This window comes from Apostichopus japonicus, chromosome 16, assembly GCF_037975245.1.
Source record: "Apostichopus japonicus isolate 1M-3 chromosome 16, ASM3797524v1, whole genome shotgun sequence".
Taxonomy (NCBI): domain Eukaryota; kingdom Metazoa; phylum Echinodermata; class Holothuroidea; order Aspidochirotida; family Stichopodidae; genus Apostichopus; species Apostichopus japonicus.
Window position 1 is genome coordinate 16,092,102 of NC_092576.1, and position 14,355 is coordinate 16,106,456.

General features: G+C 36.3%; 2 protein-coding genes and 1 long non-coding RNA gene across 7 annotated transcripts in view; 1 reads left to right on the forward strand and 2 right to left on the reverse strand.

Moving 5' to 3' along the window:
* LOC139982966 (neuronal acetylcholine receptor subunit alpha-9-like) overlaps positions 1–2,495 on the forward strand; it is a 38,905-nt gene extending 36,410 nt beyond the window's left edge. For 2 of the 5 annotated variants that reach the window (XM_071996224.1, XM_071996225.1), the window contains one exon: positions 579–2,495. In XM_071996224.1, the coding sequence (XP_071852325.1) occupies positions 579–829 (251 nt within the window). In that variant the 3' untranslated portion in view covers positions 830–2,495. The remainder of the gene's footprint in view (positions 1–578) is intronic. The other 3 variants (XM_071996223.1, XM_071996222.1, XM_071996226.1) reach the window with 2 other exon arrangements.
* Positions 1–14,355, reverse strand: part of LOC139982960 (uncharacterized) — a 499,934-nt gene that overhangs the window by 294,963 nt on the left and 190,616 nt on the right. The window lies entirely within an intron of this gene.
* LOC139982113 (uncharacterized) lies at positions 9,331–11,927 on the reverse strand. Its single transcript, XR_011797990.1, has 3 exons — positions 11,828–11,927; positions 10,783–10,829; positions 9,331–10,169 (listed from the first exon to the last, which is right to left on the reverse strand). It is a non-coding gene; the product is annotated as an uncharacterized lncRNA (long non-coding RNA).

The window sequence follows — 14,355 nt, forward strand, 5'->3', positions numbered from 1 at the left end:
GACCTGAAACTTAAATTAATGCGCATTATTGGGTGGAAAAAAAAGTGGTAACATAGTGTGTGTGCTTACCCGTTCTGAGGTTAGGGTAAAATATGTTATGCTTGTTAATGTGTTGTGGAAAAAAAATAACGAAGTCTTCTGAAACCGTACAACCAAGTGACTTGATTGTTGCGTGTCTGTCATATGATCAAACTTCAGACAACATAGGTAAAATAGCATTTGGTCATTACTCGAGAACCAAATGTCAAAATATCGAAACCATCGTGGTTTTCTAGGATACATTACTTTTAAGATAGCCCTTTGTTGCCATTGAAAGGATTTCCCTTGTTGGTTTGTCAAGATATATTTTTGACGGTAATCTCTGATTTTTCTCTGTTTTTTGAGATATATTGTGGCTTGTCAGCTGCTTTTTTTTTTCGAGATATACATTTTGATGTGTCAAAAAAATTCCTACTAGGTAAGAAAATGGTTAATTCAGTGAGTAAACGAGAATATATGATATATAAACAGATGTGCATACAGCAAATGTTTTAGGTAACCTTCAATATTGTGTATGTATTTTTCTATGGCTTTTTCAGGTAAATGCATTGTGACTTTAACTATTGTAGTGGCTTTGGAAACGGTCATTTCTGCAATAAATATGGGCATTAAAGACGTATGTTCCTGCTGTTGCAACAAACGTAATCAAGAAGAGCAACAACCTGTAGCTGATCAATCAGATGTAAACGTGGTACAACACAACGATTGTTGGTTTTTTTCTAAGATATTGCTGATAATTTTCTTTCTCGTAGTCATATTTGTGATCAACATGATAATGATTTGTAGTTAGAGCAATTAATAACCATGGTACAAACAATTAAGGTATACCATATGCATCTGCTAGTAAGTGTGATAGCTCCAAGGCAACTGTAGATAATCTGTTTTAAAAGAACTCAACTTTCTGAAACATTTCCTTTTATAATGTAAGTATAATTGAACGAACCAACAATGTAGCTTTCTGATGTACTTTGTATTTGATAACAAAGAAGTTACACCGCACACTGAATCAAGTAGAATATTTGACCAAGACCTGTTATATGTACTATACATTTCAATTATAAATACGTGAAACATGTTAGAAAATGAGTTATGATTACTTAAGAATGAAAGTTTTATTAGGAATAACCTTGTTTACTTTACAGCCTTTCAACGTAGATTATTATTTTATGAACAACTGTTATATTTGGTCACATTCTTTGAGATCAATCATAACGTACATTGAGAAGTGAAAAGTATCTCATATATGATTTTCTACCAATACTATTATATTTCCATTTTATTGAACATGAAATATTGTATGCATTGCTTGAAGATATTCCTTTGTAAATATCATTAATATTTGTTCGGTAGTATTATAGCACTAACTAGATTATAGTATTATAGTGTTATAGCACTAACTAAAAGAATGCGATCTAATAAGGTTAATTGATAGTTTTACAACTATTAAATATATTGCTCCATTAGTTTACTAAAGGGACATATCATATGGAAAGCAGAATAACCAAACTGAAAGCCTGCCAAATCAAAGAAGACATGATGCACTGTTGTTGTCTCTACCGACTCATGTGTCAATAACTCATTACGTCTGTCTCACCGTATAAATACCCCTCCCACTCCCTCTTTTTTCTTTGGGTAACTGCAGGCTATCAAGACCTACCGTACTGAATCAATAAAAGTAACACCTGTTAAAATGTTTTGTTTATGTTATCGCAAGTCACCTCTTGTGGTTAAAGAGAGCCGATTATTCCACTTATTATGTACTGATCTACAATATGCAAATGCACGCAGTTCCAAGAAATGTCAGTTTCAAGTGGTAGTCCAAAATCTCAATCAGCACACCCCTGATATCATTTCTCTGAATGAGACAAAACGAGATAATAACACCCATGTAAATACCTTAGACTATCATATTTTCCGAAAAACTTCTTGATGTCATTGTTTGCTCTGATCACATGTCTCCATAATCCACTGTATTCATAATATTAAGGACGATATTATTTGTAATCACTACCGTATTATCTTCGAAGCCAACTTAAATATAACCCTAAACCAGGCTATTTTGATCTATCGAATGCAAACGGGTGGGGGTGGACATCACTCTTGGAAACATAACCCCTCCCAAGGAGAAACCCTTAGATTACTTTGACAGGTAAACCGATTAAATTTACCAAACAATTTGTTCAAACCTGCCACAAACACTCTTCATTTAAGATTCTTAAACTTAAGCTGTGGAAATTAACCAAATGAATTTTTAATCTTATCAAGCAAGAAGAACGCTCAGCAGATTTTTATATGCTTAGTCATGACTCACATACTAAAACACACATCAATTAGACTAAAATGAAATTAATAGGCTTATCGCCGCTACAAGAAATACACAAGTTGAAAATAAATGTAACCATATCACAAATGATGAAACCCCAGGACCTACTGGAATAAAATCAAGCGAATCACCAATCATTATGCTAGCCCAAACTTTCGGAACAAAACAAAATTCGACAAGGTCCATATTAATATCAAAAGACCAAGATTCAACTTCTAGAAATCCATTTCAATAATTCTACTTTGACAATAAGTATAAACATGAGATCGATCGCAGAATCATCTCAAACCGCAAATTCATCCCAACCCCTTCTAATATTCTCAAATTTGACTGCCCCAAAATAGCCCCATAATCCCACAGGACTGGAAAACCCTCTTCTTGCTGTGACAGGATACCCTACCTGTTGGTCAAAAATATTCAAAAGAACTATATCGGCAATAATATAATTCCCCTGTTTCACAAACCTCTTCGCTTCGTTCTCTGTTCGTTTCCCACCCGTTGAAAGTCATTTTTATATCCAAACCAAATAAAGATCTTACAAACGGCCAAATCAATCGTCTCCCATCACTTGATAAGATCTTTGAAATAATAATTGATTATCGTGTATATAATTATCTTGAAATAAACAACATACTTGAACCATCACCGTCCGTAGACACAGAACCACTTTAATCGCTTGTCTGCACAAATCCAAATTGGTTTAGCTAAAAACTCTTCACTTCTGCCCTGTTCGAAGTTGCGGAATAAAAACATTTAATAAGGCTTGGCTCAATGGAATTCGTTATAAACTGTTAAACTTGAATTTATCGCAAACATAACTCGGTTTCTTTTCTCTTTCTCTAGTAACCGTAAACTTAGGATCTTTTATCAAAATTATACCTGTAATCCCATCCACCTTCATGTCGGAACCATACAAGGTGCAGCTCGAAGCTTTCTACTCTATTCAATACTTGTCAATGACCTTCACATTCCCCTTATAACTCAATTTCAGCCTATATGCAGACGACATCACCCATCTAAAACACTGGCTACACCCCTAAACTTACAGTAAAACATATCCATAAAGTCATTATCCACTTGAAGAATTGGTGCAACAGTTGGCAAATCAAACCTGTTACGTTTAAGTAGTAGCACGCAGTTACCCAATTGCACGCCTAAAAAACAATTTGTACTGCTGTATCCCAATTTAATTTTACCCATCATAACACTGATAAAGCAAATTTCGTCGGGTCAAGTTTATCCATAAACTTTCCTTCAAACCTCACTGCGACAACAACGCAGCCACATGTTGGCAAGTTTTAATTCACCGTCGCTCGCTTGCTTTAAAATCTGCAAACTCTACCAATCTATTTACTTTTCTAAAAAATACCTTAATAGCAAACTCTAAAATAAACACTAAACTAAAATCCCCCATATTAAAACCTCCTTCTGAGCTATACTATTACCAACTTTCACTACTGTCCTAACAAACCTCAGTTCTCCTCATTTACTTCTTGGCACTATCGCTAGCAGTTGCCCCCACCACCACCCCCCCCCACCCTCATCTAGTCTGTTCTTTTTTTCAGTAAGTGGTATGGCTGTTAAATCAAGTTTAAGTAAACATTGAAGGAACTCAACAGGAATTCCCATCTTAAATATCTGTTTCAACCACCTAATTCTTTTAATTCATAGCAGAATGTTTCCCCTCTACCTATCGGCCAAATCCTCCGGAATGATCCCATCGCGTGATCGGACAGGGTATAAATATTTCTGCACGAACATTTCTCTCCTCCCATTAAGTTTCGATTTGAAGTTATAAGTTCGTGACTATACAGCACAGCTCATTTGCTGTTTCATAACGCGTTATTTGTTAGTCCAGTGAATCATGATTGGTTACACATACTGTAATGATAATCGGACTTCATGTGAAAGGAAAACGACGAGCCTTCAGGTCTAACAACGTAAAGTCTGAAACAGAAACCATGGGAAATAGTGTTGAAAGTCCGTATTAGGTGTAGACCGTCGGTACTAGTAGTGATCGCTAAGACAATCCTCCATGAAAGCACCCGCAGTCTCGCATGTAGCAAAATGTTCGTGGTGTGTGTAATTGCAGTAAATTATATACATGACAAATTTACTTTCTACAAAAGTATGTGTAGAGTAAGATTAGTTTGGTTGAAACCACGTTTGCCGTATATTGGTAAAGCCTAGTAAGGAAGTAAAAGAAATAACAGGAGATCAATCAATCCAGGTAGATGCTAATCTCATCAAAAGATTGATCTTATGACTATTGTCATGTCATCACTCCGTGGGAACATTTTATAGCCACCAAAACGATTGGGGTTTTCTTAACCATTGGAAATTCATTCATTTATTGAACATTCAACAGTTTTCCTACCTGAAAACCTATTGTAACTCTAACCCTCTCTTTGATCGCAGGAGCCTTCCACGATTGATTTGAAGTTGTTTAAGGAACTAATAAAGTTAAACACAACGCGAAATAAATGAATGGGGATAATCCTGACTTGTTAATTCTGTGTACACTGTCAGATTCTAAACCGTCAGGGTGCACTCTTTTAAAATGGTAGAACGTGTGCCATACGCTCTCATTGACAGTGATAGAAAGCTACACTACGTATTCCACCGGATGTGTCACTGTGGCTTAGTGGTACGGACTTAGACATGTCAAATGAACGTCCGATTTCGATTCCTGCCTTCGCCTGATGAGTCCGTGAGGTACGAAACCGGTCCTATAATTGAATTACTGAGACTGATTCTTATAACAGTTTGCCTTAATAGTGAGGGTATATCTCGACGAAAAAAAATCTTCATGAACAAAACGAGGCATGTTCCTGCGCATAAACCTTTGATTTAAACAAGAACATTTCTTTTGGATATTTGGTAGCAGGGTGATGTCGATAATTGGGTGACTGCAAACCGAGAATCAACACAACTTTGCCATTTGACTAAGGTCATTTGTATCTGTTCTTTACAGAAACACAGTCCAGTGAGTAGGTTATTGTGCCTCCACATTTGACCAGGATTATATGAAAAATCTCTTCCCTGTCGATGGGAATCGTGATACGTCTATTAACGTAACACCGTAATGATAACATGGTTACAGTACTAGTCTTGATGTGGACCGGGGGTCAAGTTGGATCAAGTTGTTTAGTTTTCATGTTTTCATGCTGCCTTTTCATAAAGAGCATCAAAACAATTTCGTCGGAGGGTATAGTGGGGACGGTGATTGGGGTCAAATCCCAGACGGCTCTATTTAATAACATTTTGTTTTAAATTTCTCAGATAAGGAGTAGTTTTAATTATATAATGCTGAATTTCTAACCAAAAGAGCTCATTTTAAGTAACAAACGGTAAGGTTTTACGCTCCCGTTTTTAACAGGAGCACCTTTGAGGTTTTTTCACAAACCTGGGGGCAGGTGTCTCTCAGGTATATATGTCTTTATATGGCTCTGCTTCCCTCCGTTTAGATAGAACCTGAATTTAGCAATAGTGACTAATTTGACAAAAAAATTCTTGTATATTATGTTGTTTTCCACCATAAGTAGTTCAAAACTCTCAGAGAAAGCCCGATGTTACAATTGCAATCCAGTAAGACTAGTACTTATAACGTTAATATGTAGCAAGAGCAAGCAGTAACTTATATATAGTTTTAGTATTAAGTTTTAGTTTTAAGTCTTCACCAGCTTACGTTTCAATTTGTTTGAATAAACTGCAACTTGTGTTGAATTGGTCAAATTCTGGTGTTATACGACAGTTGGTCTCTATAGGAGAGGTAATGTTCCTATAACATACTCAATTATATCAATTTACAATAACAGCACCGGGAACGATGAAGTTGACAAACCCTTTCAAGATTTCCAATTAATAGCAAAATAAAATGTTGTTGATAACTTATCTTAATTAAACCGTAATCCCGATGTGCTTCAAACTTGGTGGGTGTTTTGAGGTCCGACGGAAGGGTAGAGGTAGATGGGAAGGGGGCCTACAGCCTAAGGCACGAGAAATATAGGGAATACAATAAATAGTATATTTTCTTCCTCATAATATACGGTACTTTACGAAAAATGAGGAGGGCATAAAATGGGTTGTAATGGTGAAATTGTCTCTGGGACTCGACCTGGCTCTCGACTCATATGTGTGCATGTCTAGGAATTGAGTGCAGAGCCTCATTGAATTATGTCATCATCTGCCAGAGGTCAAATATCAATGACCATGCATGAAGTGCAAAGTTTTAAAATGGTGTTTTGCCAAATCCACCTAAAACGGTTACTCACCCTCGATACGTGTATGACGCAGTGATGACAACATAGCAGTCATGTGACTAAAATTTAGGACGCGCTATTACAACTCCATGGATTGCCTACGTGTTAATTATTTCAGACTGTTTATGCTTAATGCAATCGGTCATGCTACACGAGTTGGAGGGTGGTGGGGGAGAGGGAGATGGTAGGTGGGGAGAGTGGAGGAAGGGGGAGCGATTATATATATATATATATATATATATATATATATATATATATATATATATATATATATATATATATATATATATATATTAACGTATAAACAAATTCAACATAGAATATACCATTGTATTTTACTGATTTACAATGGGATAACTTTTAATTATTCTACAATAATAACACTTACACATTATAATAGTGCAGTTTATACAATGTAAGGTGCGCATCAGCACAAGGATATGTCTAAAAGCTTAAGTAACCGGTATAAAAAGAAGCATTGAGAAGGGATGATCTTACATATTTATATCTGGAAATATTTGATTGAAACAGATCAACCCACACCCCCAAAGTATTATCTGGTTACATCCATAAACGAGGCTTTCTGAAGCGTTCTTCATATTTGAGAATACATGGGGATCTCCTCGCATACACTGTAGCAAGTCTCATAATAGTGCTCTCCAAGCTTGGGGAGTATCCTAACTAACTAGTCAATCAAGTTTGTAGTGTGAACGCTCTGGGATGACGTGACTCGAGATTTCTTTTGCTTGCCTTATTGTCACCGCTGCAGATAAACAGAGCGGTGATTGAAGGAGGGTGCATGTAAATAATAGAAATATGTACTTGAGTTGTAAATAATTATCGTTTTCCACGCGCATGCGTAATAATTGTTCGTGCATGTTAAAAACCACTCTTTCTCATACGCGGACACGTCCAAGGTCATTTTTACTAACTTCCTGAGGGAAATCAATATGTAGAAGAATGTGAAGAACGTATTATCGATTATGTTTTAGCTTAATACATTTATTTATATCCATCCATCTTGTTATTCTAGTAGGATATCAGTCAATATGCAACAGTACAACTATAGCAATATCCCTACGTAGGCCTTAGCTCATAACAATATTTGCATTAATTATCCACAATTCTTTTCATGGAACGGTTTGTTGTGAATTACCCCATATCTGCGCATCACATGGCTGATACTCCTTATTCTAAGATACTTCATTACCATATACCACTCCACTGAGCAAAGCTAGCACCAGCGACGTAGGTAGGATTTCCACTTCAGAGACACGAGCAGAAGAAAATCACACTGTATAACATTGTTATAGTGCCTCGCAACTACGAACATAGGGCTGTGGGAACTTTACACTAAAAGTACTTTTTAAACACTGAATGAAAAGTTGTTTTTCGGCTTTAGTAAATATTATAAGCCCAATAACATGTAGAATAGCTATAGTAATAAACTTGTATAGGATACGCCTGCTGTTACCCAAAAATAAAATAAAACAAAGAGTCAGCAATAAAAACATATACAGTTTTGCGGAAGATCCTGTTAACTCGTCATCACGTGAATCGTTTCACGGTTCCTCGAATATTTGTGGTAGATTTCTTGGTAATGACACAACCAATACTAAGGCGATAATATTGAACTGTGTATGTTTATGTGCATCCATGGATGGTGCCATTGGAGCTATGTATGTCTGAGTACACGGGATTCGGGTTGGGGGAGGGTGGGAGTTTGGGTGAGGGCAGGTATAACCTAGTAATGCAATATTTAACTTCATACTTAAACGACATTGAAATTTAATCTTATGAAGTACAAGAATAGTCTGATACTTTCGTGGAGCACAACAGCGGTCACATTATAAAATACATTTGAATAATTAGCATATATGGAGCATAGCAGAAATTTTGTTTTTTAAAGCTGAGTATTTGAAAACAATATTGACAAACTAGTACTCAAATGATTCCTTTCCGATTAGACTTTGACTTTTTTAAACTAAAATTATGTGGATATATCGACAATTTGTGATTATTTGGATATATCAATTACTTGAGACAACAGCAATGAGAAATCCAATAGAAAGGAGTAACTTAGTATAAGTATATTTCATCGATTTCAAGATGTGATTTATTACTTCATCTCAATTAAAATAGAAAAAATAGTTTTCGCGCAGATGAGAGTGAGTACAGTATAATGATATAAATGTTTACAATTTTGGACAAAACAAATATTCAGACATTATTCAACAGTTGATGCTACAGTTTTTAAGGTGGCACAAACACTGGACTGTTGATACTACAATTAGTCAGGTGGTACAACATGGGACAGTTGATAACACAGTTAGTCAGGTTGCTCAAACATTGGACAGTTGATACTACAGTTTTTAAGGTGGCACAAACATTGCACAGTTGATAATACAGTTAGTCAGGTGGCACAAAATGGCAGTTGACACAACAGTTAGTCAGGTTGCTCAAACATTGGACAGTTGTTACTACAGTTTGTAAGGTGTCACAAACATTGCACAGTTGATACTACAGTTAGTCAGGTGACACAAAATGGCAGTTGACACTACAGTTATTCAGGTTGCTCAAACATTAAATAGTTGATACTGCAGTTTGTAAGGTGGCACAAACATTGCACAGTTGATACTACAGTTAGCCAGGTGGCACAAAATGGCAGTTGACACTACAGTTAGTCAGGTTGCTTAAACATTGGACAGTTGATACTACAGTTAGTCAGGTGGCACAAAGTGGCAGTTGACACTACAGTTAGTCAGGTGGCACAACATGTAACAGTTCATACTAAAGTTTGTCAGGTGGCACAAACATAGGATAGTTGATACTACACTGAGTCAGGTGGCACAAATATGGGACAGTCGACAATAAAGTGAGTCTGGTGGCAAAAACGTTTAATTGTTGGTGATTCAATAAACCTGATGATGACTCTTTGGTCAGGTTATTACATCGTCTACATAAGACCAGTAGTTAATTACAATGTAATGAGATATAAGACAGGTAAAGGTATCACAAATTGACATTAACGTTTCTTAGTAGACTGACGCTAAGTAATGAAATCAAGAATCAGTTGATAATTTCACTGTGACGACACTCTCAGTCAGGTGATATATACATATAACAGATGACGAAAAGACGACCCAACAATCTCAGTCAGGTGATATCTACATATAACATATGACGAAAAGACGACCCGACACTCTCAGTCAGGTTACATCAACATATAGCCGATGAAACGAAAAGACGACCCAACACTCTCAGTCAGGTGATATCTACATATAACAGATAACGCAAAAACGACCCGACTCTTCCAGTCAGGTAATATCAAAATACAACAGATGACGAAAAGACGACCCAACACTCTCAGTCAGGTAATATCAAAATATAACAAATGACGTAAAGACGACCAGATACTCTCAGTCAGGTGATATCTACATATAACATATTACGTATAATCAGTTCAGGGTACAGTTGTTCAGGACAAACGTAAGAAGTTCTTTTCCGTCTTGATCGAAAATCTCAGCTATGGCAGAATATACACCCTGTACGCAAACAAAGAAAACCACAAAGACAATTATGCAATATTCATGTAGTTTGGTTATCAACACAATGTCTTCTCTTTAAACTAAGAACTATCCCACTCAGGTGTATCTCAAATTGGTTACAACACGAATACTGGTTTATACTACCAGCTACCAAAAAAAAGCAGGCTAAGCAATGAACGTCTTACACCGCTAAACAACTGCATGAGTAATATTGTCTGTCAGTCTTGGTGGGTTCGGGTGCGCTTTGGGTGGAGGGGCCGGGGTTGGCGGTGAGTAGGGGTGGATAATCTCCATGGATTACTTATATTACAGTGGTTAAGCCTTTGTAGAAGTATGCGTGGATGTTCCCCAGATTACATTCACTTTTCATGTGACAGAAAAGTTGGTAACATTGTATCGGTGCATCCCTCATAGGAAATGAATCAACCAACTATCATACTTGGCCAAAATGTCGAGAAGTAAAATATTCTATACACGACTGTAGCCAAATTATGTACAAGTAAGATACAGCAACGGTCCAATATTAACGTGCCAACAAAACGATTTTATTTTTTTTATAAGATCGGATGCATAATTTAAGGAGTACGTGTTGCAACGTAGCGTTTGTTACCTTTGCAAGCATACTAATGCTGTATAGCTTTTCGAGGTGGCGTATTTCTGAAGACAAAACGAAGAGGTTACATTTTAGTACAAAGCAATACAGTGATTTAGTATGGGTAGATAAGTGGTATAAGTGACAAAACATATTTAGATATGCAACGAGCAAAGTAGGTATGTATAACATTCATTTTCAGTCGTCGTTTCCAGGAAAGTCTCCAGATGGGCTACACAAGATCACCTCGGAGAGTCAATCGTGACCTTACAGAGGTACTCACTCCTCGGAGATACGCGTGTTAACGTATGATATTCTGAGACTACTTGGAATCTTCCACAAACGACCAGGAATATATTTACTATTTAGTAAGAATATAAGCTTTAATCAAATCTACAATTTATTAGTATTCTCGCACTGCATCCCCACGTTCCCATCAATACTCCCACTTTTGCAAATGAGTTATGGTAAAACAGATCATTTAGAGACAGTATTCAACATTTTTAGGGAACCTGTACAGGTCGTCTTACACCAACACCGCCCCAGTCGCAATTGCATGGAAATACAAACCTTTAGAGAAACGAATTATAAAGCATACATACAGTATTACAAAAAAAAGAAGAAAAACAGCGGGATGTTTTTAAGCCTGTGTTAAAGGTAAAGCCAAGTCTGTGGTTTTGTTCTACTGATGAATGGGTTATCTCGAGTCATACATGCACAAGTTCTTTGCCTTTATATTTGGTCAATTTCTTAATCGGCTAATAGGCTGTTCACTTGCTCTTGCACAATGCAGTCAATAAAATACCAGCTTACTTTAGTTCTTAAGTTCTCACATGTTGTGTATTGTTACCCATGTTTATAAGTAATGCAAGTTCCATATACCAGCATATTACATGTACCCGCATATATACCAGCATATATATTCCATACACCAGCATATTACATGTACCCACATCAACACCATACATATACAACAACATATACATTACATCCAACAGCATATTACAGTGACAAACTTGGACAATAGTAGATAAACTTTCTAACCTTTTGTTTTCATTCTTACCTCCCTTCCTAGCGGGACAAAGCTTGTTTGTTGTTCCCAAACCACAAATCGTTGCCTCTTTCCTAAATACTACACCACTCCCCTCCAATGTCATATTCGCTGTGTACGTTAAAGCGAGTGTGTCCGCCTCTGCAAAGAAAAAAATCACCAGGTTGGTATTAACTCTAGGAGAACAAGCATGTTTGTCCCTAGAAATGTGCCATATGAGGATGAGCACTCATTTACCACATGAAAACAAAGGTGTACTGCATATATACTAATATCGCCAGTTTACTGTAATCTATGTCTAAACGAACAGAACCATTTTTATTGTTACAGTCGAATATTAACTTTAGAAAAAGAACTATTAAATTTACACTAACAATTAGACTAATTTACTTTTTTATTATGCTCAATATGTAAACAAAAGTCAACACTATGTAGTTAATACAATCCTTATCCTCACAGACAAACCAATTATTACAGAAATGATGTGACTACTAGTCGCTTTTTTTGCATATTTGAACAATCATATACTTACTAAAAACGCAATCAACAGAAATTGTGTTGGTACCACCCTGAGTAGGTGGATTTGGTGAGATGGTTATGTTAATTGCATCAGCCCATGGCCCTGTCAAGGGAATAATCAAAGAGTCAAATATTAAAACACAATTACTAAGAAATCGAACCAAATTACATAATTATTTTACAAACAATGAAAATGTGAAAAAGGATCAGTCAATGAATGTTGCTCTGTTAATACGTTTTCATTCTTATAGACTTCCGTATTCTTGATCATGTGATCATGTGATTACGTCCTCGGCTGAAACCAAAGACGCACAGATATAAAGTCTATGGGATAATATGTACATGTAATATGCAGTAAACATGTGTTAAAGGAGACGGATATTAGTTACTGTACGAGCCATGAGTATCGGATGACTGAACCTACTGAGCCCATAGGCATAGGAGCCCAATTTGATTTTGGGTGGGGGTGGGGGCTGTAACGACTTGCCCGATATATACCCAATGTTTTTTTCTTGCGCCCGCGCGCGTGCAACATGTTAATGTGCATATCATATAGGCATGCATCGGTTATTACATCGCATGTCAATTACATACAATCATATGCCGTGTTATTACCCTTCTGCATTGGTTAAAACTGTTGTGGAAGTCATTACAATAATAATGATGGCAATAATATATATGTTTAACCATTGAAAAACACATTGCAATTTACTTTTCTTTCAGTAGGTGCCCTAAAAATACTCAGCATATTGCCCGAATTATTTGAGAAAAAAAATTGGTTGAGGGAGGGAGCTGCACCCCCACCCTCCGCCTCTTACGCCTATGACTGAGCCTATAATGGTAACATTCAGTTATGCCTTTAACAAGCAAGAATCTTAACCTGACAAATATATATATCACTTCCGCTGGTATGTTGGTTAGAAGAATGCTAACCTACCGACGGAGGACGAAGCATATCCATGTTGTCAGCCCTCTCGAAGATCATAAGTGTTCATCCAAAACTCTAACATGTATGAACGAAGCTTGAGTGTAGCCTTGCAATGTTCTCGACGTTCAGGAATGAATCACTGTTATCTGTATTTCTAGAACATTCGGGGAAATAATAATGACGTTTCAGTTTTGTCATGCAATTTTCCAACATCAAACTAATTAATTATTTAGTGATGATCATCGTTTCACACGTTCAATTTTGTTTTGAACAAGCACATTTTACTTCCCGAATCGGTTATTTTATACTTGCAGGAACTTTATTAAACTCATTGTTTGACATAAATTGACATAAATGTGTTGGTAAAGATTTACACAACCTACGCTAAACCATGCATTATAATCGTTGCAATATTAGAAACATACAAGCCAGCAAGACTATAAAATAAAATTGTAATATACATAGAATTCAATATATATTTAACTTTGTGAGAACACCAAAGTATACACTTGTCAATGTGGTCCCATTCTAAGCCGCAGTGTTGTAGCAAACTCTCATAGAGGATATTTAGTTTCGGAAACTGGGTAATTTTTAAGAACTTTGTTTGAGATTCACAAAAAATTACCCCGTATTATGTTTTGATAACTTCAGCAACAAAATTAGCTTTGATATGCCGTGGACCGTTACTAAACACTGCTCTCGGTCTAGCTATGTTTGTATAGCACATTTACTTATTTTATGTTTGTTTTTTTGGAATGGCCCTTTAAATAGTTGAGGTTCACTCTTTAAAGTGACTGGACCTTTTAGTTTATTACACAGCCCATCACACTAGATCCTCGGTTGCATTACAAAACTCAATGGAGATGTTAAGATTATTATGGTCTCAAATGACATGTTTATAATTTATTACAAATTTATTAAGGACAAATGATGTCGATTGCCATCCAAGAGTGCTCTGTTGCTTATATGAAGATTAACAAACATGTTCTGGTTGACCTCAAAAACAACCGTATATTAACTATAAGCACTGCAGTGAGAAGCCGACGTCACCATCAAGTTAGCTAAAACGAATATTCCAGAAATTAAGTATATT